The sequence below is a fragment of the Gymnoscopelus braueri genome (genome assembly GCF_963280865.1).
Source record: "Gymnoscopelus braueri genome assembly, chromosome: 8".
In the NCBI taxonomy this organism is placed as follows: domain Eukaryota; kingdom Metazoa; phylum Chordata; class Actinopteri; order Myctophiformes; family Myctophidae; genus Gymnoscopelus; species Gymnoscopelus braueri.
Genome location: NC_137609.1, coordinates 11,300,712 through 11,327,576, shown reverse-complemented (window position 1 = coordinate 11,327,576; position 26,865 = coordinate 11,300,712). Strand labels below are relative to the sequence as shown.

The 26,865-nt window shown below is 40.8% G+C and overlaps 1 protein-coding gene and 1 long non-coding RNA gene across 2 annotated transcripts in view; both read left to right on the top strand.

Moving 5' to 3' along the window:
* Positions 1-26,865, top strand: part of LOC308090621 — a 306,248-nt gene that overhangs the window by 37,143 nt on the left and 242,240 nt on the right. The window lies entirely within an intron of this gene.
* Positions 1-26,865, top strand: part of gabra3 (gamma-aminobutyric acid type A receptor subunit alpha3) — a gene marked incomplete at its 3' end in the record, with an annotated part of 197,650 nt that overhangs the window by 55,044 nt on the left and 115,741 nt on the right. Inside the window, exon 3 of the mRNA XM_080435861.1 lies at positions 17,432-17,538. Coding sequence (XP_080291987.1) covers positions 17,453-17,538 — 86 coding nt within the window. The 5' untranslated portion in view covers positions 17,432-17,452. The remainder of the gene's footprint in view (positions 1-17,431; positions 17,539-26,865) is intronic.

Here is a 26,865-nt window from a genome sequence, read left to right as displayed (position 1 = left end):
TAAGAGTACATGGAAGAAACAGATGAGAGGGCCCTAGTGCAGCGATTCCCAAACTGTGGGCTGGGGCCCACTGGTGTGCCGTGAGCATATTGCAAATGGGGCCCAAATAATTGGCAAAATACTAAAATGTTAATGTTAATATGACATTAATATAAATATATATATAATGTAAATAAATGTCACTGTATTTTTTCTGTACTACATTGAAAAATGAGCTGTGATACTGATAAATAGGAACTTGAATACTATGTTGGTACCATTGATCCAAACCGTAACACAATCGATTGATTGATCATTAAAAAAAAACATGCTCTGAAAATGCATGCGGTCCACCCATCTATCTGACCACAGGGCAAGTGGTCAGATGGGTGGGCTATCTGACCATCAACATTTCAAGCTTTTCAAGTGGGGCCTGATCCAGTAAAGGTTGGGAGTCCCATAGAATCCCAATAGAATTCCATGTTAGCACAGGATGGAATTGTTCTACTGTGTGTGTGTGTGTGTGTGTGTGTGTGTGTGTGTGGCTGTGGTTTACACTGTGCAATCAAGAGGCACATTTGAGTAACTTTTTTTACTAACATAGGTCGATAGTGTTCATATAACCAATATTTTTTTTTGTGGGAATCTCTATCTGCATACATATTAGTATTTCTAGTGTCTACTTTGCAGATTTTGATAAATGGGTATCTGATATTGCAGATGCAGCAATATATCTCAGGAGAAATTACCCGGTTGTGCTTTGTGCTTGAATAAACCCATTGAGGTGAGTAAGCATTATAGATCGTTCTCATTTACAGTTTGACAGCTAAGGGACTGGTGATGTTTTAGATTTTTTTCCCCCTTTTTTGGGGGGGGGGGATTTTTTAATTCAGTGTTTGTCAAGATAGGCTTTAGTTAAACTCAAGCTGTCTGGTGATGACTCATCTTACAGTCTGCCTCTGTCTCTGTTCCTCTCTCGTTTTTTGTTGTTGTAAGCTGTATTTATCCAGGATGGGTCCCTTTGAGATTAAAACATTGTCTTTTACAAGAGTCCAGCTGCGGCCAAGACAGGTAGTAGCACAAAGAATACAAAACAGGTCATTGCAAACAGACACAAAACAAGAAACCGACAATATCACAGTAAATGATATCCCAAAGCACAAAGTGCAGTACAAGCATTGTATCCTATCCAGAAATATCAGTTTAAGCACTGACACACCCCAACTATTCTGTCTCCAGGTCTTTCAAAATGCATTTAAAAAGCATTCAAATAAATCAGATGACGTTTTCTTTACATAAAATGTTAAGAATGTTTAATGAAATGATGTGCCTTTCTTTATTTTTGGGCTCTCTAAACACCCATTGCTACCGTGGGGCTTTCCATCTCCCCAGCAGCGTATGGTGAATTTTAACGTTGACCGGGCCAGAATCGCGCAACAACGGCTGATAAGTCTATTGAGAATTAACGAGCCATTCCGGGTGGAAAACGGAACGCTCGTCCCAAAACACACTGCCCCATTTTTTCCGCAGACCGATGCCGCCGGTTTAGAACCGGAGCAGGGTGTTTTAGGACGACGGTTCTTCTTCTATTACATTTCTGAATGGAGAGAGGTGCATGTCTCTGCGCAATGGAGAACCGGTTTGACGGCGAAACTGGTTTTCTAATGGCCACTCATTAACAATTCGGCCGAATGCAAATGAGCCCCATTTGAAAACAAAGACGACTTATAGGCTGCTAATGTTGTTATGTTGATTTTTTGTTCTTTTCCCCTGGCGGATCTTGCCCCACAGACCGGGCCATGGCCTCGTTGGCCCCAATGACCGTACGCCTCTGCATCTCCCTGTGTTTACATAAATGGTGTTAGGTAAATTATGGAATCATATATTTTGATGGAGAAAAAGGTGAATTGGGCTATAATATTTCTGAAGTACATCAGGTTTGACTCTTCATCCCTGCATTCAAAGAGAGCAGAATCAGTGTCAGATTGCATCAGTCTGTTATTCCATGTCAATTGATAAAACAAAATAAAACAAAACAGTAGGTACAGTAGCAGTAAAATTATCATCAGGTATTAATTGAAGTAAAAAAAAAAAATAATAACTGGTGTGTCCATAGGGTTCAGGCATTACAATACAAGTGAATTAATTAAGTAAGAGTTTAAGTAAGAGTCTGGTGGTGGGTGGGAAAGCTCAAGGTTTTTATTTTGTGTGTGTGTGCGCGTGCGTGTGCGTGTGCGTGTGCGTGCGTGCGTGCGTGTGTGTGTGCGTGTGTGTGTGCGTGCGTGTGTGTGTGTTAGCGTGTGTGTGTATGTGTGTGTGTGTGTGTGTGCGTGCGTGGTCATTAAAGCAGTCACGGTGTTTGAGAAAGAGCTGTTCAGTAGCCTTGTGGCTCGAGGGTAAAAATAATTCATGAGTCAGTTAGTACTGCGTACAATTATACAAACTAACAGCTACTGCAGCATTTACCAGACGTTCAGGGGCACTTATATTATATTCATATCTGCATGTGCAGCGTGGACGCTATCTTGAGCAGAAGCCAGTGGTGGAAAGTCAACTGGTACAATTTACTCAATTACTGTAGTACTTCTACTTGACTTGAGTATGTCCATTTTTCTATACTTTATGATACTCCAGTACATCTCAGAGGCAAATATTTTACTTTTACTCCACTGCAATTATTCGAATACCGTAGTTGCTATTCACCTTGCGGATTTAGATTATTATTACAACACATACTCTAACCCAGTGATATTCAACTGGTGGCCCGCGGGCCAAATCTGGCCCCAGTAGAGCTTTCTTGTGGCCCCTGAAACACATTCTATATTCCAATTTAAAAAAAAATGTTTAAAAAAAAATGTAGGTGGTTGGTTGTACAGGATGACCATTTTGAATGTTTTTCATAACCGTTAATCAAAGCTCGTTCATGGTTAATCAACCATCAACCGATAAGAATAAAATGTAGGCTATTATTTAGAATGGAGGAATGTTAGTGATTCACTCAGGGTCATAAAGTCCTAGAGTACTGCATTTGCTGTCAAGATTGCTGCTAGAACCCAAATGTGGGTAAATGTAATCTTTGGTGAGTAAATCTCCCATAAGAAAATACAGCTCACTTCATATGTACTCAAGTAAAGTATCTGGTGTTAAATTGTATTTAAGTATCAAACGTAAAAGTACAAGTATCACAAGTAAAAGTATAAAGACCTTTTCATAGTACAAACAAAACAGCCAGAAATATTGCCTACTTCTACTACTTACTAGATAAGTAGTTCAAGTAGTTCACAATTTCTTTTTCCACCATGTAGCAGGTTTGGCAACATCACTACATTTCAGCGGCGCATCAACATACAAGAGCACAACAACAGATGAGTTCTGAGTGCAGTTCATCCATCACAAACCTATTTCTGGGTCTTGAGTGGATGTTGTCCATTTACACCAAAGAAATAATTCACCTGGATTTTGTCATCTTCTCCATCTTCATTGACTTCAAACACATCCTAAGAGCTTGTGCTCTTATCAACCGGATGCTCGAACCAAAAACCTTTCATTTGTAGGAACATGTAAACACTTCACCTTGCCAGCCTGCCTCTAATACTCTTACCGCACAGACACTTCCATGCCAATAACCCGTGAACAGAACACACTGACATATCTACTTCCTATTTCCGTAATATCAAAATCTAAGCCTGTGCACTATAAAGGACTGGCACAGAAATGATCCTATCAAACATCAAAATGCATGAATGCAGTATTAAACCGGTCCTAATAAGTTACCATATTAGACATATATGTCAATTGTTGTGTCCTATCACACAACAAACGGTGAAACGGTTAACCATGAACATTTTGTTAATTTCTGTTGTCACAGCCTTGTGGCCCCCGACTTCAAGTCATTTTACTATTGTGGCCCCCTGCCTAATCTAGTTGAATACCCCTGCTCTAACCCCTTAAGCCCTATTTTATATTTCGACTCTTCGAAAATTGCCGATTGCGATGCGACTTGTTGTGAGCTTGTAGATCTGCTATTTTTGGTGGTTATAATGGGCAACATCACATCTGACCCCCTGACCTTAAGCACAGGAGCCCCCCCCCAGGGATGCGTGGGGGATCCTGTACACTCACGACTACATAGGCGTGACGCACAGTTCCAATGTCATCATCAAGTACGCTGACGACACGACAGTGATAGGCCAACCATGATGAGTCTTGCCTACAGGGATGAGGTCACATCACTGGCACTGGCGCATGGAGAACAACCTCGCCCTCGACGTCATCAAAGAGCCGATCGTGGACTTCGGGAAGCAGAGGAGAGAGCATGCGCCTATCTTCATCGACGAAAGTTGCAATGGAAAGGGTCAGCTAGTACAAATTCCTTGAAGTTCACATCGAGGAGGAGCTCAAGTGGGGGGGACACAGCATGCATGTGAGGGGAAAAAAAGCAACTATAATGGTTTCATCGCCTGAAGAAGTTTGGAGTGGGTCCCTGCGTCCGATCAGGCTGTACTACAACAGCTCCATTGAAAGAATCTTGTCATGTCACTGCCAGTGTTGCCAGGTCTGCTTATTGTAATTTTCCCCCAAGAGTTTATTTGAAAATAGCAGATCTACAAGCACACAACGCGTTGTGAGCTTGTAGATATGCTATTTTCAAATAGCTGATGTATGTTTAAAGTGCTCACGTGGCCCATAGTCTCGCTTCTTTTGGGCTTGTTTTCCTAGACCTGGTTGCTTGTTTCTGTCGCAGAATCTGGCAACACTGGTCACTGCCTGGTACGGAAACGGCAACGAGCGGTGCGATCAACAGTGCGCTTAATGTGACGGGAGCTTTCCCCCCTCCAGGAGCTGTAGGAAAAGCGGTGTGTAGTAGTCAAAGCTCACCGTATCATCAAGGACATGCACCACCCTATAGCCACAAAGTGTTCACACCCCTACTACGACTGCGGCCAGGCAAGGAGGCCTACCGTATAGTGTCAAGGTTAAGACCAGATTTCTGAACAGCTTCTATCCGGCTACCATCAGACTGCCGAACAAGGCCTAATCACCGACACTCCCCACGCTGGCCTGCCCTGTCAATTGGAACTTTTAACTTGAAACTGACTGCTTTATTTTCTTCCCTTCATGTGGAGTGGAAATGTTCCCCTGTGCGGACTTTGCTTTCCCTGTGGACCTACTATGTGTTACCACTTAAATAAATAGTTTTACTCAAGTGACATTTTGAATACAGGCCTTTACTTGTAACAGGGTTTCTTATTGACACGTTTACTTAAAGTTATACAATGCAGGTCCACAAATAACATTTTTTAGCAGCCTCTGCTGGTCATTACCGTCACTGCAGGCCGTTCGTTTATTCCTCTGTTACCCAGAATTCCATTTGTTTTCACCGGAAGACGGAAGCGTTTCAAAAAGCGTAATTTTAATTGTTTTATACTATCTGTGGATCGTTTCTCTTAGCCAGTGGAGCTTTAGTTACCGTGAGCTGTGTTTTCTTTTTCTGTTGTTTTTCGATCTTCAAATCCTACAATATCTTAAAAACAGCGTGAGATTCCTTTTTGTTATTAGCGCGGTAGTTCCTGGCCAAACAGGAAACCGGTGCGGTAGTTCCTGGCCAAACAGGAAACCGGTGCGGTAGTTCCTGGCCAAACAGGAAACCGGTGCGGTAGTTCCTGGCCAAACAGGAAACCGGATGACGTCATTTCGCGGGAAAGGCTCACCGAGCCTCCTTTTCAATAGAGATTATAATAGAAAAGGCTTTCGGGGGTGAAATTCATGGAGTGGGTGTTGTGAAACATTTGCCACTCACAAAAGATATACAATTTAACTTTAGTTTTGTTGAAAAAGTTACCTAGTATTACTTTAAGTAAAGAAATTTGAGTATTTATTCCACTACTGCCCTTAATTAACATAAAATAACAAGCATTGATTTTTGTGCCACCCCAGAAATACCATATACAGTACTTTATGTACTGTAGAAGACCAGCGCCCAACTCCCACAGAGATACAGAGATCAATAATTTTTTCAGTATAGCTTGGGGTCACATAGATGAAAATCATATAAAATGGGCATCCGTGGCCTAATGCATATCATACTCGGATACAAAAATATATAAAGAATCATTGATCTAGCGGTCTGTTGAAGGCAAAGCCATGTCACCTTGTCTCTGATGATGATAAACTGTTGGGATCAACAAAAGTAAAAGAACTGGCTCATAAGCCACTCGTCATCCGTATCAAGAAAGTGACAAGTTTGCCTGGTCCCTGAAAATGTGATTGTTTGACATTCTCTGTAATAGACCCCTTGCAGCGACTTAATCAAAACACAGGCGCTCAGGACTCACAGTCTCACACGTTTGATAGAGGAGGGCAAAATGAACATGATGTCGGTTAATGGGGCAAACAATACTGTACAGTTATCCTCCAGAATATTTCAAAGACTTTGAATTCAAATAAAATGATATACTGCATTTAGAAAAATATCTGCTTAACCCATTAAGGCCTGAGGCCGATCCTACAAATTAATGTTGTCTACATCCAAACAGTTTCCCGAAAATACTATATGTTTCTATATCAGTGGTGTTCAAACATTTTCATGTCAAGGACCCCCAAAATGATATGTATTTGGCCGCGGACCTCTCTCTCTACGTCGTCCTCAGACGAGCCCTCCATCGGAGTCTCCAGTCATCTCGGTTCTCCATACATCTGGCCAGCTCCTTTGTGCTTTCTGCACCAGCATCTTTCCTTAGTACATCCACGTACAGTAGGTAGGTGTGGGACGTCCTCTTGATCGATGCCCGTGTGTTGGTTCCCACAGTACGAGCTTTTTGACCGGGAATTCTCGGTGCCGGTGTTCAGTGGCCGGCTAGTCTCATCCTCCTGACTGCTATCTTTTCTGATACACTTGGTAGTGCCCCGCACAGACGCTTGTTGGTAATGTGCTCGTCCTGGTTGATGTTCAGTACCACACGTAACATTCTGGTGTAGCACCCGTCCAGGGACTTCTGTAGGGCTTGCTTTAGTGTCCAGCATTCACAGCCGTAGAGGAGAACGGACTCCACAGTCGCAGAGAAGAAACTGATCTTGATGCGTCGGCATCCCCTTCTCAAAATGTGTTGTTCCAGGGACCCCACAGAAGCAAAGCAAATTTGAGTTACAAATGTTCGCTTTAAAAATATATGAGATATATAAGATTTGCATACATGTTCGCGATTTTTCAAAAAATTGCAGATCTACAAGCTCGTAGCGCGGCACTCGGTGCCGCGCTACGAGCTTGTAGATCTGCTATTTTTGAATAGCCCAAATACATCTTAAAATGACACAGATGCGTTCTCGGTCTGAAAGGGTTAATAGGGGATTGTGATCCTTATACTTTACAAGATCAATCTTTGCCCATGTAGCTTTCTCAGTCAAAACGAGCACAGACATCCGTAATCTTTCACATACTCTTCTTCATACATCTGCTTGTCCTCTAAAATGAACTTCACCCTACGGGATCTAATAGTGCAATATTCTCGATAGTCACGTTAAACCAGGTATCAAGGGCTTTATAATGATTAGAAAACCAAGCCCTCCAATTTAGGCTGTATTTGTACTTTATTCTCTTTTTTCTTCTTTTCTTTTTTAAACGAGACTTTTTGTGTTTGCATTACAAAGAAAAAATAACAATTGTGGGTAATAAAAGTGTGATACCAAATGTGTAAATTTTGCAATGTATACACAATTTATTCAGTTCAACCTTTGTACTGTACTGTAGTGTATGTATAAACAAGTATTAACACATTCGGTGCCAGAATTTTATAAAAAACGATTACGTTCGGTGCCAGAAATCTCACCGTTGCACTGCACTGTGCTGTTTAAAGCTCTATACTCCACGACGAGCAAATCCATGTAAACATGCATGCGTGCACGATGGTCCTGGCTAACGCCTGGAACGATAACATTTCTCACGCGAGTCACAATGGGGGAGGGATCGTGCATCCAAAATGACTCGTTTTCCCCACCGAATTTTTTTTCGGAGCTACAGAGGTTTTTTGGCACGGTGATCCATCTGTCCCTTCCTTCTCAGAATCACCATGGGTGATTCCAGAGCTGCTCTAGCCCCTCCCGTGTGGAAAAAAAATGGGGGAAAAAAACGAAAATACCGATAACTCGTAATTTTACGGTTTCGGCACCAAAGCGCTACTCTTTGAAAACACTTGATTTTACGGTTTTGGCACCCGATGTGTTAATAAAGCAAGTATTTTACCCTTTCAGAATTTCACATCTTTCGAATGTATTATTTCTACAAGCTAGATAAATGAGAAGCAGAACGTTTCCAAAACGGAACCTTTTTAAAACCTTTAAAAAAAGTATGAAACCTTGCTGACTGCCACCAAGCACAATAAACCATAAAATATTATGGAACACTTGGCCTCACCTTGTTTTCTCTCCTTTGATTTACGCAGACTGTCAGGGACACTCAAGCCTGCTTTATTGCACAGTTCCTTAAGTCAAAGCTGTCATATTATTTGTGACCTTTCAGTGCTTCTGAACAGTGGAATGAGGACAAAAAGTAGGCTGTCGAGGCTTGGTACAGCATTATGAAAACAACATGTCAAGGCCTCTTTTGTTCATAAAATGGCACCAGTGGCTGTAATGTGCCAGGGTGTTTGTGGAAGAGCCACTGTATTGCATTGGTGGAAAAAGTACTTACATTTTGTACTTAAAAGTATCAATACTGCAGTGTAGAAATACTCTGTTACAAGTAAAAGTACTGTATTCAAAATGTACTTGAGTAAAAGTACAAAAGTATTGGCGTCAAAATATACTTAAGTACTAAAAGTAAAAGTACTAATCATGCACAATATCCCTAATATGCATAATATATAAAAAATCCTTTGAAAATAGCAGATCTACAAGCTCACGATGCGTTGTGAGTTTGTAGATCGGCTATTTTCAGATAGCTACGGCTGAAGTGGTTAATGTATGATTCGCAAAGAAACTATTAACTAAAGTTTTCAAATAATTGTCGTGGAGTAAAAGTACAATAATTGCCTTTGAGATGTAGTGGATTAGAAGTAAAAGTATCGGAAATTGGAAATACTCAAGTAAAGTACAAATACCTCAAAATTAAAAAATACTTGAGTACATGTACTTAGTTACTTTCCACCACTGCTGTATTGTTATTGTGTAGGAACAGATCATTTTCATTATTTTGATCTTGACAAATGATTTATGGAAAATAATAAAAAACACAAGCAGTAAACTCTCAATTCTTGAATCGGAGGTTTATTTTCACTTTGGGCCATTATTGATGAAGAAATTACGGAAAATAAATTACAGCCAGAGTGAAATTGACCCCACAAGATATGGAATTGACAAATCGCTGATTGCATGTTATAGGTAGTCCATGGTTACTGGCTTTTATTGATCAACAAATCATCACCGAAACAAGTGACGAGTCACAGGAGGTGTAATGGAGGTGTCATTTGTAACGCGGTGATAGATACGATTTCTCACGGCATAAGACCATATAGAATTGATAGATAATTTCGTCTCCAATCAGATGATTTAGAGCAGCCAACAACATTGTGCCAGAGTCTTTTTAGATCCAGTCAATAACTGTTCCCTCTGGAAAAGGAGGTAGAGTGGCTATTTTTGCATGTTTTTATTTGCATCCACTTTACATTATGATTCAAGTGCAATTCCCGTAGCTCCACAGAGAACCAACATTGTGCTGACTTTTGTATCCCTGACAGGTATTCAGAAATTAGGTGCACAATTGGTGACAGCTGCTGGTACTTTTCTCCCAGTGCGGGTAATATTCTGTTCTTTTTTTTAAATTGAGCTAGACATATTTTGATATTTTGTAGAGGAGCAGTCAACCCTACAAGAGCACACTTGCTGAGTACCGTAGTCTTGCGTTTTGGGGCACGTTTTAGTGCAACCACTTTAAGTGCAATGGGCACGTGTTAAATAGCACATCAAAATTCACACACTGAACCCTTCCAAATGAAATGAATGCCTTACTGAAGACAATATGACATTACTATCAGTCAGGACTGACTGATGGAGAAAGATAGTATATGCTGTCTTTTTACACAGCGCTTCGAGTCCACTGACTGCAAATGACTGCTGTTCATTTCCTTCACTTGAGCTCATGACGCGATTGGTTTGCGCTACGATCCGTCTCTTGCAGGCAAATTTAATCTGTTATGTCTTAACCGCTACAAACCATAATCATTGTCAATGGAGTTATGACCTAACCTCAAGGCAATGACGCAGACTGGTTTTTTTCACCAAAGATAAATTTAGCCTGTGAATTTGCAGCCTAGAGATGACATACTGTAACTGTGATAACATCCATGTCAGTGGAGGCCATTTGAATAGGCAACTGTATATGTCAGGAAATTAGAGTTGCAATTTGCAGACAGGCATTATGGGCCAGTGAAATGTCACCGCTGGCTCTCCAAAGGGCCTCATGCTGCTTTTTATGGGTGATATAAAATGTCTAATGGCTAACGATCCAGAATATAGCTTAAACATTTTTTTCTCCAATCTACTAAGGGTCCAATCATTATCAGTCATATCCAATTTACAAGTCCTTCTCATGCATGAATTTGAAGTACTTTTGACAGTGATGATTGATTTTCCTTGAATCATATTAGGTGGAAGAAAGATATGTTTAATGCTTAATGCGATGACATAAAAAAAGTGCTTTCTCCAAGTCTAGTTTTTTGTTTGACATTTTTCTTATTGGAAAGGTTTGTCTTTTTCTAAATAACAAGTTTGTTTAAAATGTATGCCTCCTGAAATTATATTTTGTAACAATAATTATAATAACAATAATGTATACAATAATTACCTGAGAATGACAGGTCTCAATTTCACTGACTGAAGTTATAAACGTGCCATACTTGATTAGAATAAATTGGAAACTAGACTTCAAAGCAGAATACAAATTACTGCACATTATGCAATATTAAGGCAATAGGTTTTCTAAACTTAGACTTATACTGAAATATGCATAATAGGTGGACGTGTTCAACTACAGCTCACAACATGCATTGTGAGCTTATAGCTCTGCTATTTTCAGGGAATGCTCCCCCCAGAATAGGGATACTAGCTTTCAAGTGGTTATAAATAACTGATTATTGACTATAGTTTTTACCAGGTTGCAAAACCTGGTCTACATCTACACTCGCTAGTCCTGACTTTTGCGTCACTTTTTCCTCATTGGCTGGTCCTTTAGCCAATGAGGGCTCAATGACCTCTCAGAATATGGGATCTAAAGACGACCCACAATACTGTGTTCGGCCACTGTATGTAACCAAGCCCCCAGAGTTGCTGAGAAACATTGAAGCCGCCACCCCAGTGGCCAAAGCTGGAACTGCAGGCGGGGAGAAATACATGCACGAGCAAAACATACTGAGAGATATTTATATATACATGAATATAAATATGTAAACATATTATACATAAATACATATGCATTTACATATAAATATGCATCTCGAGTGTATTTAATAAATATCTCGCGTTCATTCCTTGACACACGGGCTGCCGTAGGACGCAAAAAGGACACAGTGCGCATGCTCATAACTCTATGGTGCGCCCAAAAACGACTCAATAATTCTACTTCCGGCAGGCTTCCGGGTGCTTCAAAACGCCACTAAGCACATTCATTGAAATGATAGCTGGGGGCGGGGCAATCCGCCCTCTAGTTATATTATACCTCTATGTATGTACTGTAACCTCTATGTATGTAGCTATGTAACTCTATGGTAAGTGGCGCTGTTGCTCAATGTCCTCTCAGAATATGGGATCTAAAAACATTGCCATGTTTAGTGAGAGAAATAAGCAACCATATGGGATCTAAAAACGTTGCCATGTTTAGTGAGAGAAATAAGCAACCTGGTATAATATGACAATATGTCATATCTTGTTTTATTTATTTTATTTTTTATTTTATTTATCAGTCACTGTTAGTTGAATTTAAGTACAGTTTCTGTGCAGGAGGTCTTACAGGTAACATTGGTGCATTACATAATTGTATTGAAACTCACTCAGTAACAGGAGCACATACTGACAACATGACCTCACATGACAGTGCAGAACAATACAAAAGACAGCCTGTATATTGCACATTATTCTTTTCACACATTCGGGAGAGAATCAGCTCCTTTGAAGATGTTGGCCTTTTGTTCTGTTTGGGTGGCAAAAAATAGGAGCACGATCCAACAATACAAAATGAGATCCTGTTAACCATGACACAGCTGCTATCTGCCTGCTCCGCTCCACTGGCCATGAAACTGCTGTCCCAAAGTGATTTGCAGGCATTTAGCTGGCTTTTCCTAATGCTCCTCAAATTCCTAGACAGCCTCCAGTAATTGTATGTAGATTTGTAAATGTTTTCATTTGTTTAGTACCCCTTACATTAACCCATTAAGACCGGGAACGCATCTGTGTCATTTTTAGATCGCTTTGGCTATTCAAAAATAGCAGATCTACAAGCTCGTAGCGCAGCACTCTTGTAGATCTGCTATTTAAAAAAAGTAGTGAATTATTTTTGCAAATCTTTGAATATTATGTTTTAAAGCGAAATTTCTTTTTTTCTGGGGGAGTCCCTGGAACAACACATTTTGAGATGGGGTGTCCGCGGCAAAAATACATATCATTTTGGGGGTCCTTGACATGGAAAACTTGGAGCACCACTGATATAGCAACATAAAAGTTAAAAATAAATAAATCACGATAAAAAAAGAATAGCAGATCTACAAGCTCATAGCGCGGCACTCGCCGCGCTATGAGCTTGTATATCTGCTATTCTTGAATAGCCCAAATAAATCTTAAAGTGACACAGATACATTCCCGGTCTTAATGGGTTAACAGTATGTTCAATTACGTGTAATAATTACCGGCAATTAGCATGTAGGATACCAATGCTCTGACAACCAGTATAAAAGGACAATTGGTTAACATTTCACTTTTATAATGGCCTTACTCCAGTGCATTCAATCCCGTATTAACCTGGGATTTGCTGGTCAAATTATTAGCAGTAGTACTTTGTCTAAAGTGCTGCTTCAAAAGCTAAGAGCTCGCCGCAGTCTGGTGAGCGCCGCCGGCGCTCATGAATACACAAGGACCCGTGGGTGTATCCACAGGGGCATGTGTAGACGCACATGCACGCACACGCACACTCGCACAAGCACAAGCTTGCTAGTATTATGTATATTAAACTATATCAGGGGTGGGCAACTTTGATGATGGAGAGGGACACTATATTTCCACACTCACTCCAGAGGGCCAAATTGCATACTGTCGGGGCAGACACCCCTTATCTCCGTATTTTAGCTTTTTTCGTAAATTAATGCCGTGCTTTGCTATTCTATGTCACACAAAAGTGTCAAAAAGAGCTCATCTACAAGCTCAAAACGCGTGGCAGCACATTTTGAGCTTGTCGATCGGCAATTTTTGCTACTTTTTGAATTGGAATCCCGAATTATTTTTTTCTATTTTTGAATTGGAATCTGCATTTAGTTATACTTATGTTATACTTAACTACTATACTACACTTTATGAACTTTAAATACAAAACATTGGCCATAAAAAAGACAATCGAATTGTAATGCTAGTCATTAAGCTACTATAATATAGACTGAAGTAATTAAAGCGGGTCATGTTTGCATGTTTGGAATAGTAACAGCTGAAATCAATAATATATCAGTATTCCAATATTAACCTGTGGGCCGCATTAAGTGAAAGTGGGGGCCGCATGTGGCCCCCGGGCCGCCAGTTGCCCATGTATGAACTATATCATTGTGTATTTATACAAATGTTTCCACAGTTCAGTTGAATTTAATGTATAGTATATGTCTTGTGTTTTGATGACATACTGTAGGTCTGCGACTGTGTTAGTGATGGCAGCATTTTTTGCATAGCGGCTTATTTCATAAAGATTCTGTGTATGAATACTGGACATTACTTTTCTCCTTAAAGGAGTAGTTCACCCAAAAAATGACTTATTTTCTATCAATTGCACACCCCATGAATTCATGGATTTTACTTTGTTTTTGTCGCATTCGTACGCCAATAATTTGATTACCGTCTCCTACCGGCTAATGTATCCGGTAGGAGACAGAACGTAGACTCTTTGTGTCTCCTACCGGAAATACACCCGGTCATCAAATTAATGCGACAAAAACAAAAACAAATCCATCAATTCAAGGCTTCATGGGGTGTGTAATTGATAGACAATAAAGGTGAACTACTCCTTTAAGCTTGGTTTCCATCTTGGAAGCTTCAACACTGTGGAGAATAATCCGAAAACTATTTAATGTAAAGTTTAAAACAATAGAAGGAAGCGCCACATGGATCCAGTGATCTTTAGTGGAACAGGTGGTATATAAAAAACAAAATCCATACCTGCTGTGGGTGGCATTCCCGATTGAACATAAAGATAGGATATCATTTAGAGAAATATGACTACTATGAATAATATGAATACTACTTGCACTTCACTGTTTCAGGAGGATTGTGATTCATGACTTCATGGTACAAAATGGTTTTGCCCCTGACAATATTTCAATCGCACTTTAAAGTGGATATTATAACAAGAAAGTTTACTTTTTGATTTAACTTTTGAGATTTTTTTGTGCCATACTCTCTCCAGATAGTTTATTGAATAATATGCAGGCAGTAAGCTCTGCTTCCTTGGCTGTGACTTCAAAATCACTTATACTATCACATGGACCCCTGGAGACTTCTTTAGTTTTGTGTTAGAGCCAGAGAGTCAACTCTGTTTTGCTAAGGTGGAGACACAACTTATTATCCACCAACCAGGAGCTGATTCTGCATTAACCCATTAAGACCGGGAAACATTGGCTATTCAAAAATAGCAGATATACAAGCTCATAGCGCGGCACCGAGTGCCACGCTATGAGCTTGTAGATCTGCTATTTTTTGAAAAATCCTGAAAATGTGTGCAACTCTTTGAATATATCGTTTTTTAAAGTGAACATTTGTAACTCAAATCTTTGCTTCTGCGGGATTCCACAAATGTCTTCTAAATCCTAACAGTTTTTTGAAAAAACGTATGTTGCTAAAATCAGTGGTTCTCAAACTGTTTCATGTCAAGGACCCCCAAATGATATGTATTTGGCCACGGACCCCCCTCTCAAATGTTTTGTTCCAGGGACCCCCCAGAAGCAAAGATTTGTGTTAAAAATGTTCGCCTTAAAAAATATATATATTCAAAGATTTGCGCAAATTTTCACGATTTTTCAAAATATAGCTCCGCGCTATGAGCTTGTATATCTGCTATTTTTGAATAACCAAGGTGTAAAGTAATGCTTTTGAGCTCAAATCAAAAAATGACACAGATGCGTTACCGGTCTTAATGGCTTAAGCAATTTTTCTACCTCCAATTTACCATGATGAGAGACTTGGAGAGCTGAATCATCAGCCAAAAGGCACAGGTTCACACACTGACTTCATGTCATTAACATAATAAAAAAGAAAAGAGGACCTAAAATGCTTCCTTATTAAGGGACCCCACATTTTAGTGGTTCAGAGAAACATCTCATTGATGGTTCATACATCTTTTAGTTTTGCAGTTGTTATTAAGTGCAAACCCTTCTGTTTGTGTGCCCAAGCAGTATTGTAGCGTTCAATTTGGGAAAGGGAGTTGTTTCATACAAATGAGGCCCGTGAGCCTTTTTTCAGCAAGCCAATTACTAAAGCCTTTTGCAAAATGTATCTATATAGATTTGTGAGTGGAATATTACAATTGACGCTTTCATGAATTATTTCAGGTTTATTAAATCCAGAAAATTCTGTTCTGACAAATTCTGTCCATGGTGGATATTTGTATTTATTTAGTCCGTTTTAGTATTTTTTTTGCTCCCCAAACTTAGAAATGTTGTGAAAATGCTACAGTAAATCTTCAGTCTATGTCAAGCTCTTTTAGCAGTATTAGTATGTACTACATAATTTAGCACATAGTTGTTTCTTTGTCCTCTAAGGCAGTGGTCTCAAACTGTCATGATTTTGGGGGGTCCCCAGATGACAGTAAAGTGACAATTTAACCTAAAAACAAACTATATGCTACTATAAAAACTGGTCAAACAATGGCCAAATTGTCAAATAATATAAGAAAGAGGCAAAAATTATGAAAATAGCTGATCTATAAGCTCACAACGCCTCGCAAGGCGCAATGCACTTTCTATGGTAAAGACTGTCTGCCATGAATTTTCTATGGTAAAGACTGTATGCCATGCATTTTCTATGGTAAAGACTGTCTGCCATGCATTTTCTATGGTAAAGACTGTCTGCCATGCATTTTCTATGGTAAAGACTGTCTGCCATGCATTTTCTTTCTGATTGTATAAGACAACCCGATAATTTACGACCCGACGTTGAATCGTTACCACAACCATGAGAAGTCAATTTTTATGTTGTTTCGGGCCAAGCAATTTGTGCTAATAACACAGATGACAAGACATTCGAGCACAGAAGCGGTTGATAGGTTCTAACATCTAAAATCAATAAGCGCCGCGTGCGAGTGCTCTGGACGATATCCAAAGTGGACACGGCCCTTAATTCTACTCGACCACTTTCCATGTTGGTTGACCTGGGTTTATGCTGCCGCTCTGGATGAGGGTGTCTGCTAAAGGACTGAATGAATGAATTGGAGAAATGATATTGGTGGTAGGGCATTGGCAACTTTAGATTTTTGTTGGAGTTGAGGTCGAGTCAGCACACCGTTTGATGACGTCATCGCATTGACACGCAAGGGGGGGATCCCACACAGACTGCTCTATGCACAGCAGCGGCCATATTGGAAAGAAATTGGGCCTCTTCTTACTTCCTTCACAGGTGTTACCAATGATACTAATGAAGGCTCTGTTCCATTCTGGTCAAACACAGTCAGGGTGCTGATATTGTGCAAGTGCATGTTGACTCACTGGAAACACTCTGCTACACCAGTGGTTTTCAAATTGGGGTCCAAATTTGGTTCCCTTATGGGTGTGTAACTCTGAGAGAGTACAAATGGAACCATTTGTACTCTCTCAGAGTTATGGGGGTCCTTGAAATAAAATAAATTGTGCTACACGAAATGGAACAGAGCCTTCATTAGTATCATTGGTAACACCTGTGAAGGAAGTAAGGAAGAGGCCCAATTTCCTTCCAATATGGCTGCTGTGCATAGAGCCTATGAGCAGCTTGTATTAAATATCACTGTAACGTTAACAATGTACAGTTAAGTGCAGATTGATTCAGTCCTGACTACAATACGGTTAAATGCAGGATGATTACTGTCAACAAAAAACACAACATGGGTTCAAACCTTAAATTGTTTGGCAAATTAATCTTGCCCGGAGTTTATAGAATAGCCGTAAAGCCATCTTTTCTCCCTTAACGTAAAGAAAAATGAATAAATCACAAGCTCTCTTCCCCTTCGACTCTCTCGTGTACGCAGGGTTCCTGTGACTAAACTGATATGGCCGCCACTCCGGAGAAATTGACGTCATTGAACTCATGCATGTGGATCTGCCTTCTGCTCCTCAACCTTGTTCCTCAAGCCAGGTAAGATGATTCATCTTCTCATTTCTTTCTTTTACTCTCTCTTTCTCATTCCTTCTGTGTTTCATGTTGAAGTTCTAGGGATGTGTTTCGAGCAGTGGTGGAAAGTAACTAAGTATATGTACTCAAGTACTGTACTTAAGTACAATTTTGAGGCATGTTTTACTTTCTTTTATTTCCAATTGTCTATACTTTTACTTCTACTCCACTACAATTATTTGAAAACTTTAGTTACTAGTTACTTTGCAATTATCAATTATTATATTATAAAACATACATTAACCACTTTAGCCCTATTTTATACATACTGTAGGCTATTTGAAAATAGCCGATCTACAAGCTCACAACGCGTCGCATTGCGACGCGTTGTGAGCTTGTAGATCAATTTTGAATATTTTTGAAACGTTTTAACAACGCAATCTTCTATGGGGGTCCCCTGGCACAAAACTATTTTCAGATGGGGGGTTAATTAATTTGGGGGTCCTTGGGTTCTGTAGGAGGTTCTTTGAACTCCATTCACTGTGTGTTCCAGCTCTATTACTGTATCCTTGATTAGACAGAACGAAACCTGCCAGTACTCAGCAGTAGAGGCAGCAGAGCTGTGAAGCAAGGGCCTGTTTTGGTTGCCCTTGTACACTTTGAGGACGTGCATGCTTGCATTCTTGAATGCTTTATACCCTTGAGAATTATCCGCATGGTTTGTTACAGTAGTGCACGTTTGAACAATCAGACTGCTAGTTTATTGCGCTTATGGCTTCATGGAGAATCGCAGTGGCTCGGGGCAGGCAATGGATGTCACACTTTGGTCACATGCTCGTATACGCCCTCCAATCACGTACGCCCCGCGACCTGAATGGAAGGACTACTAAACGGTCCATTTAATCAGACCGGCAATCACGCTCCTGTGTTCAGCATCGTTTGCTTGCTATAGCCAAGCTCATCAAGAGACCAAACTCTCCCATCATCTCCCCGGCCTCCCCCTGTATTAGGAGTTAGGTCTTCATTAATGACAGCATGTTCAGCTGATGGGGGTTCATGTTGTACAATCTATTATCATGTAATAATTGTGTATATTTAGGCTCTGCCCTGTGGGGGGGGGGGTTCATGAGCTCAGAGTGCACTCAGTGCCATGCTTGTGCAGATTTTGTACCGGAGCGTCACAGGAGAAGAGCCACGTCATCAAATACAAATGCGTAATTTTGTTGCAATAATCGAATTGCGAGTGTCCTGACTGAAGTACTCAAAGGTTCAAGCTTTAGGTTGGTCTTAAAGCCTGCAGTGCAATGTTTCCCAGCCCCTGTAGATCGGCTATTTTTCCGCTATGCGTCGTTCGAGAGGTATAGGGCGTTGGTTCTCAAAGTGGGGTCCGGGGACCCCCAGGGGTCCTTAGGGGGGGTTCCAGGGGGTCCCCAGCAAAATTTGTTAATATAGAATCACAATAATTGTATTTGTAACCACTTTAACCTTTTATACTTTGGCTATTCAAAAATAGCAGATATACAAGCTCATAGCGCGGCACCAAGTGCCGCACTATGAGCTTGTAGATCTGCTATTTTAGAAAAATCGTGAATATTTGTGCAAATCTTTGAATATAATATTTTTTTAAAGCGAACATTTGTAACTCAAATCTTTGCTTCTGGGGGTCCCTGGAACAAAATATTTTGAGATGGGGGTCCGCGGCCAAATACATATAATTTTGGGGGTCCTTGACATGAAAAAGTTTGAGAACCACTGGTATACATTCGTCGTTCGAGAGGTATAGGGCATAAGTGTTTAATGTATCTGATACCTATGTTCTCATCCCATTGAATGGGGCCATTATCACCGTTCTCATGCCATAGCTAAGGTCCAGTAGGTCCCTATACTGGCCTACCAGGAGGCTCTAGTAGGCTGTTATCAGCCATTCTATGGGCGATTCAATGTTAAACGCATGTGCTGTCAAGGGGCGGAGTCACATTGAAATACAGCACGGAGCCCCCATTCCAGCACCTGCCTCGGCGGCTTGCCCCCGCTAATCATTAAGACGTTCAGCCCCAACCTCCTGGGTTCGAATCCCGACGGAGGTGCGCCGTCAAAAGCAAACTTGAGCCATGAGAGGCACCACCGAGCGAGCTATAAGGCGAGCGAGTTGCCGTGCCGAACATCGCAAAGTTTGTTTATGCCGACTCGCACCGTCCGAGTTATGTCCCGATTAGCCTCGATCTCTAGGCTTTTATATTTTAGTTTTGCTAAAAAATAAAAGCCTGGATCAGCGCGTCGGTGTTCCGGGTATAGGAAGTGTTTCATTTCCCCAACCAACCAGAGTGCAGTGGGCGTCGCTCGTAATGTTGTGGGCGGGGGTTGACGGACAGATCGGTGAACCAATGGGATCACACACATTCTCTCACCGGAGATGTTAAACCCGCCCCTCTAGGCACGAAAGCAGGAGGGCTAGTGCAGCCTATGTCCCGATAGGGCCAGGCACAGGATCGTAAATCATATTTTGGGAAAATTTGGTCCCAACTGCCAAAGTGACTACTGGCCAATCACAGTGTGTCTTTTCCGGCCAATCACAGCGCGTCTTTTACAGGATTTACGTTAAGGCTGATAACAGTCTACCAGAGCCTCCTGGAGGTAGACTGTTACGCACATGCGGTAACATTGAATCACCCATAGAATGGCTGATAACAGCCTACCAGCCTCCTGGTAGACCAGTAGGGACCTACTGGCCCATACTGTAGCTATGCGTTGATAACATGAAAAACACAAGAGTGTGTGTGTGTGCATGCACGTGTCGGGGGGGACTCAGCTTTTGTCAGATGTAAGAAGGGGGAGGGGCTCCAAGGGAACCACTGCTGTAATGTCATCATACCAAGTTAATGTGAAGACTATACCTACTCCATTGCTTCTACTTTAAGACTAAACTAAGACCGACCTATTTTGAGTCAAAAAAAAAGAAAGGAAGCTACAGTATCAGTCCCCGCCCCCACCCCACCCCCACCCAACCTTCACCTTGTGTTCAGATTTGCGGTGGTTGCCGTGGCAACAACTAAAGGCAAACTGACTGAACTGACTGAAGAGCAGACTCTCTGGGGGGAAAGGAGGATCAGGAGGATGTCAGATCCTTTTGTTTATGTCTTTAGAGAAAGGGCTTTAACTGTTTAAGACCGGGAACGCATCTGTGTGTAATTTTTTAGATTTCGTTGGGGCTATTAAAAAGATTAAAAATGAGCTTGTAGATCTGCTATTTTTGAAAAATCATGTGAAAAGTTGTGAAAATATTAGATTTTTTTCTTTTTTTTGGGTGGACATTTGTAACTCAAATCTTTGCTTCTGGAGGTTCCTGGAACGAAATATTTCACAAATGTTCGCTTTAAAAAAATACATAATCCAAGATTTTGCCACACATTTTTCACCATTTTTCAAAAATAGCAGATCTACAAGATCGTAGCGCGGCACTCGGTGCCGCGCTATGAGCTTGTATATCTGCTATTTTTTGAATAGCCCAAAGAAATCTAAAAATGACACATACAGATGCGTTCCCGGTCTTAATGGGTTAAAGAGAGGAGGGTGAGTTTTTAAAGTTAAGATACAAACCCCACCGGAGATTTGCGGCAATCACGAAATAGTGGAGCGACTGACATTTCCTCAGAGGAAGACATCATCATCCACCACCACCACCCCGCCCCCCCTCCCCCTACCCAATCCCCCCCCCCTACCCCCACCCCCACCCTCCCACACTGGTTAAATTAAGGGATGCCTCCAGGCCCTGCTGCAGGGGGGACACACCATGCCATTCTGTCCTCCTTCAAGTGTGTGTTGTTGCCCCGAGGTTTCTGCTTCGACACCATGTTCTTTTGAACTCTGTCGTTGGTTGAGGATCATCATGGACATCACATTCACAGGTCCAAGATCTCATGTATTATCTACGTTAGGAGTGTAGCAATTGGATACACATGCTCACGTACGCACTAGGGCTGGTGAATTAATATTTCAATTTAGAATATTCCTCGAATATGGGGAAAATATGTATATTCGAATATGAAAATTAATATTCGAATATAAAAAATAAAAAATAAAAACTTTTTTTGTTTTCTTTTTTTTTTTATGTTTATTTGACAGGGACAATACAAAAAACAATGTATCAAGTTACAAAAACAAACAAAATATATGTTTTATTGGATCCGATCCGATTTTTGTAAAATAATTTATTTAATAATAATAATAATAATAATAATAATAATAATAATAATAATAATAATATTCGAATATATTCGAATATCTGCCAATTTTTAAGACCAATATTTGAATATCATTTCTGAGGAAAGTTGACAGCCCTAGCACGCACGCACGCACGCACATGCACACACGCACACACACACATGCAGTGGAAGTAGAGGAAGTAGAGCTATGGAGTCTCCATATAGAGCGGCCGTCTTGGAATCAGAAGGTTCCCGGTTCGAATCCCTGCAGCTCCTCCTGGGAGTCCTGGCTGCGTGCCAGTGTGTCCTTAAGCAAGACACTGACCGAACCCCTAACTGCTCCTGATGAGCAGGTTTGGTGCCTTGCGTGAATGAGTGATTAGTTGCATTGTAAGGTGCTTGCACACACACACACACACACACACACACACACACACACACACACACACACACACACACACACACACACACACACACACACACACACACACACACACTCACTGGATACACTGGATGTACTGGAGTCTATGAGTGTTTGTCCCTATTTGGAGTTTACATGAGCCACGTGCCCTCGAGGGGGCAGAAAACAAGGCTCTGGTGTGAATCTGTACATCACAAGAAAGGGGGTACTATAGCATACCAAGTTTGTGATCCCAGCCTGAAATGTACCAGTGGGAATTCTCCCAGTCTACGACTGTCTCACGAATATTGGTCTTAAAAATTGGCAGATATTCGAATATATTCGAATATTTTTATTATTATTATAAAAATATATATATTTAAAAAGAAATATATATACATTTTTATTCAAAAAAAACATAGCTTTTGTTTGTTTTTATAACTTGATACCAAAATGTGTTACGTATAATTTTTTTTTAATGTATATTCAAATATAAATTTTCATATTCGAATATACATATTTTCCCCATATTCGAATATTAATTCACCAGCCCTAGTCTCATGTGAAGACAGTATGGTTTGCGCTATCTTCCACTTCCACTCTGCTTTACTCAAGGGACCCTCAACCTCACAGTGCCAATCTTACTATCAATCAACCAAACCCTATTATCAATTCACTTCATTCTTTTCACGTGAGTTCCAGTCTTATTTTCTTCGCTCGTGTCAGCTTTTTTAAGGTTACAGAACCTTTTTTAATTGGGTGTGTTGTTATGCAACTGGCCCCTCTTCACAAACTAAATCCACGTTGCCATTCCGTAATCTATTGGCCAATAAAGATCGACAGGGGGTGCCGATATGGCCTAGTGGTGGTTAACCCATTAAGACCTGAGGCCGATTCCACGATGTCTTCTAAATCCTAACAGTTTTCTGAAAAAAGTATGTTGATATCAGTGGTTCTCTCTACATTTTCATCTCAAGGACCCCCAAAATGATATGTATTTGGCCGCGAACCCCCATCTCAAAGTATGTTGTTCCAGGGACCCCCCAAAAGCAAAGATTTGAGGTAAAAATGTTCCCTTTAAAAATATATATTCAAAGATTTGCACACATTTTCAGATCTACAAGATCATAGCGTGGCACTCGGTGCCGCGCTATGATCTTGTATATCTGCTATATATTTTATAGCCGAAGTATAAAATAATGTTTAAAGTGGTTAAAATCTAAAATGACACAAATTGTCACGGTCCGCTCCTCGGGCCGTGGACTTTGACTTTAGAGCTTGAATGCCCTTATATGGTCGTGGACACTCTAGGCCGGTTAGGCCAATGTTATTATTTAGACCTTGAATGCCCGTTTATGGTCGTGGACACTTTGGCCGGTTAGGCCTAAAGTGCATACTGTATGTTTCTGCATACTTCACGTTTATTTGTACATTTGTATTGGTTGTTACTCTGTTGCCTTCTGCCCTGATGTTGTGTATCTTATTTTGTTTCCTGTCTGCCTTGTTATCGCTTCCTGTCTTGTCTCACCAGTTTGTATTTGTGATTGTTCTCCACCTGTGTCCTGTTGTGCCCCAGCCAATCCCTGTGTTGATTGTAGCTTGTGTTCACCTGTGTCCAGTTAACCCTGTGTCTATATATATTCCCCTGTTTATTCAGTTCCTTGTCAGGTCGTCGTTTAGTGTCAAGTGAGTTGTACTGTGTGTCTCTGTATTTTGAGTCCTTGTTTTGACACCCCCATTATATGGGAAGTTTAAGTTTGTTAATAAACCTCCTGAACTTGGATTCCTGCCTTGTGTCGTACTGCATTTGGGTCCTCTGAACTCGCACCCTGACAGAAATGCGTTACCGGATTGAATGGTTTACCGGATTGAATGGGTTAAAGGGGAAATCCACCCCTTTTCAATATTTAACTATGTCATTAATATAGCATAAAGGAGTTGTGTGGAAATAAGAAAAAAGTTCCCCCCTTTCTGTGTTGCCTTGAACTGGAGGATTGATTGTGGGTTTAACATTGCAAATTACACCATGATGAGTCATCACAGTGTAACCATACATAGGCTCTTGATGCCTTCATCCTGTTTTATAAACATTATAAAACAGGGAGAGAGAGGAAGAGGGAGAGGGAGCGAGGTCTGTGTGTGTGTGTGTGCACTGTGCAGTGTGTGTCTGAACAGTGTTGCCAGATTTTGCAAGAGAAATAAGCAACCAGGTCTATGGAAACAAGCCCAACAAAAGTGACTAGGCCACATGAGCACTTTAAACCCATATACAAATACATTGGATATTTGAGAATAGTCGATCGACAAGCTCACAACGCGTCGCAGCTATTTTCAAAGAAATATCTTGAAAAAAATGTGAAAATTGTGGAATATTTTCCAAATCCACTCAAATCTTGTATGGGCGTTTATGGCACAACATATTTTCAGAAGGGGGCGTCTGCAGACATACATATTATGTGTTGTTTAAACCACTGGTTTAAACAACATTAGGAAACTAGGCCAAATAAGCAACGACACAAATAAGCCCAAAAGAACGCAACTCGCAACAACCAATATTTACAAGCAACTCTAAAGAAAAACAAGCCCAAAGTCGTTTATAATAAGTGGACATGGCAACACTGTTTCTGAGTTGCTTTGTGCACTTTTAAGCTGGTTGACTTGTTTCAGAGAGAGAGAGAGAGATATAGAGACATACAGAGAGAGAGAAAGAGATAGAGACATACAGAGAAATAGAGAATTAATTATTTAATGTCAATCAATAGCCTACAGTGTGTCTCGGTCTCGTGCATATATATCATGGAAGCCTTATTGCACGTTTCATGAGACGTCGGTTAAAATGCATTGGAATAAAAACAAATGTTTGTATCAGGTCTGGATAGCATCCTAGTGAACTATCCTACAGTGTGTGATCCCTTGTCAGCGATCAATCTATAGGGTGAAAACCACAACGATTATATGACAGCCGATTTCAAGAAATGGACTCCTGTAGTGTGAAATCCTTGTGGTCTTCTGACAGATGTTTTCTGTCACCACAGTATCTACTGTACACCATCTACAGTATCTTCCTACATAAATGCCACTCTTACTCTACGCAAAGGCAGTCGACATTTCACTGACTGACTGGCAAATTCCTCTGTAGTTGTCGTGCCTCGCTCCACAGCTATGATTGCACATTCACAGCGTAAGCAAAATAAAAAAATATATACAACATAACTAGCAGTGGTGTAAAGTAAGTACATTTACTCAAGTACTGTACTTAAGTACTACAATTTTGAGGTATTTTTACTTTACTGGAGTATTTCCAATTGTCTATACTTTTACTTCTACTCCACTACATCTCAGAGGCAAATATTGTACTTTTACTCCACTACAATTATTTATAAACCTTAGTTAGCCTACTGTTGCTTTGCAGATATAAGTGATTACATTATGAAACATACATTAACCACTTTAGCCCTATTTCATACATAGGCTATTTGAAAATATCCGATCTACAAGCTCACAACACGTCGCATCGCGACGCGTTGTGAGCTTGTAGATCGGATATTTTCAAACATTTTAGTACTTTTACTTTTGTTACTTTAAGTACATTTTGATACCAATACTTTTTGTACTTTTACTCAAATACATTTTGAATTCCGGACTTTCACTTGTAACCGAGTACTTCTACATTGCAGTATACTTTTACTTAAGTAAAACATTTGAGTACTTTTTCCACCACTGATAACTAGAAATCATTCCATTCACACCAGAAGAGATTGCCCAGGTTGGTATACAGTATGTCGATGTTCCGCATTGTCGATAAGGTTAGGTAGTGTAACCAGATTTATACTTAGACGCATTCCGGTGGTGCACACCGAAAATATCAGATCCACAAGCTCACATTGCGTCGCAGAGAGCTCGTAGAGCCGCTGTTTTCCTGCGTGCGACACGATGCACAACCGAGTTATAACTCGGGCTTATTTCAGGGGGACATGGGCTGAGTGTAAATGGCCTTCCGATTTCTCATCCTGGAACAGCCTCAGTAAACCCGAAATATGTCAGACAGGAGTGTGTGTGTGTGTGTGTGTGTGTGTGTGTGTGTGTGTGTGTGTGTGTGTGTGTGTGTGTGCGTGTGCGCGTGCGCGTGCGGCTGTAGGGCTGGGGACCATGAGACAGGGATTAGCCTAGATTGCTTTGTCATCATGCCACTTGCCTCTTGCTGCTTATTAGCAGCACAGAGTACTTGTGAATTATACATTTATTTAAGCAGAAAGGAACAACCAGGATGGAAGGAGCTGTCAAGGTTTGTCCTGAGAGGAAGCCTAAGATCTCTTACAGAAATCTGCAAGGCCTGGTCTTATAATGTCTGTAAATATGTCCCAGACATGATTCACCTAGCCCATGATTTAGAATAATTTTTATGCCAAGCCATTGGTGTCCTCCTAATGACAACAACAGTGTAGCCTAGTCAGGCATGTGGATGCACACGGGCAAGTAATGTGTTTCATCTGGTCACCCGCAATTTAGAAGACCTCAGATGAAACCAAGATTGGACATTTTCCCATTCATTTGTCTTACTTTTGATTCGGCACTGAAGAATTGTAGAAAACTCTAAACTTGATTCAGCACCGTAGAAAACACTGCTGATGTTCATGACCCTATTGCCTTTCCCCTAGACCAGGGGTCTTAAAACAGGGGGTCCAGGACCCCTAGGGGGTCCTCAGAGTTACTACAGGGGGGGGGCGCCAAATCTTTGTGTGATAGGAT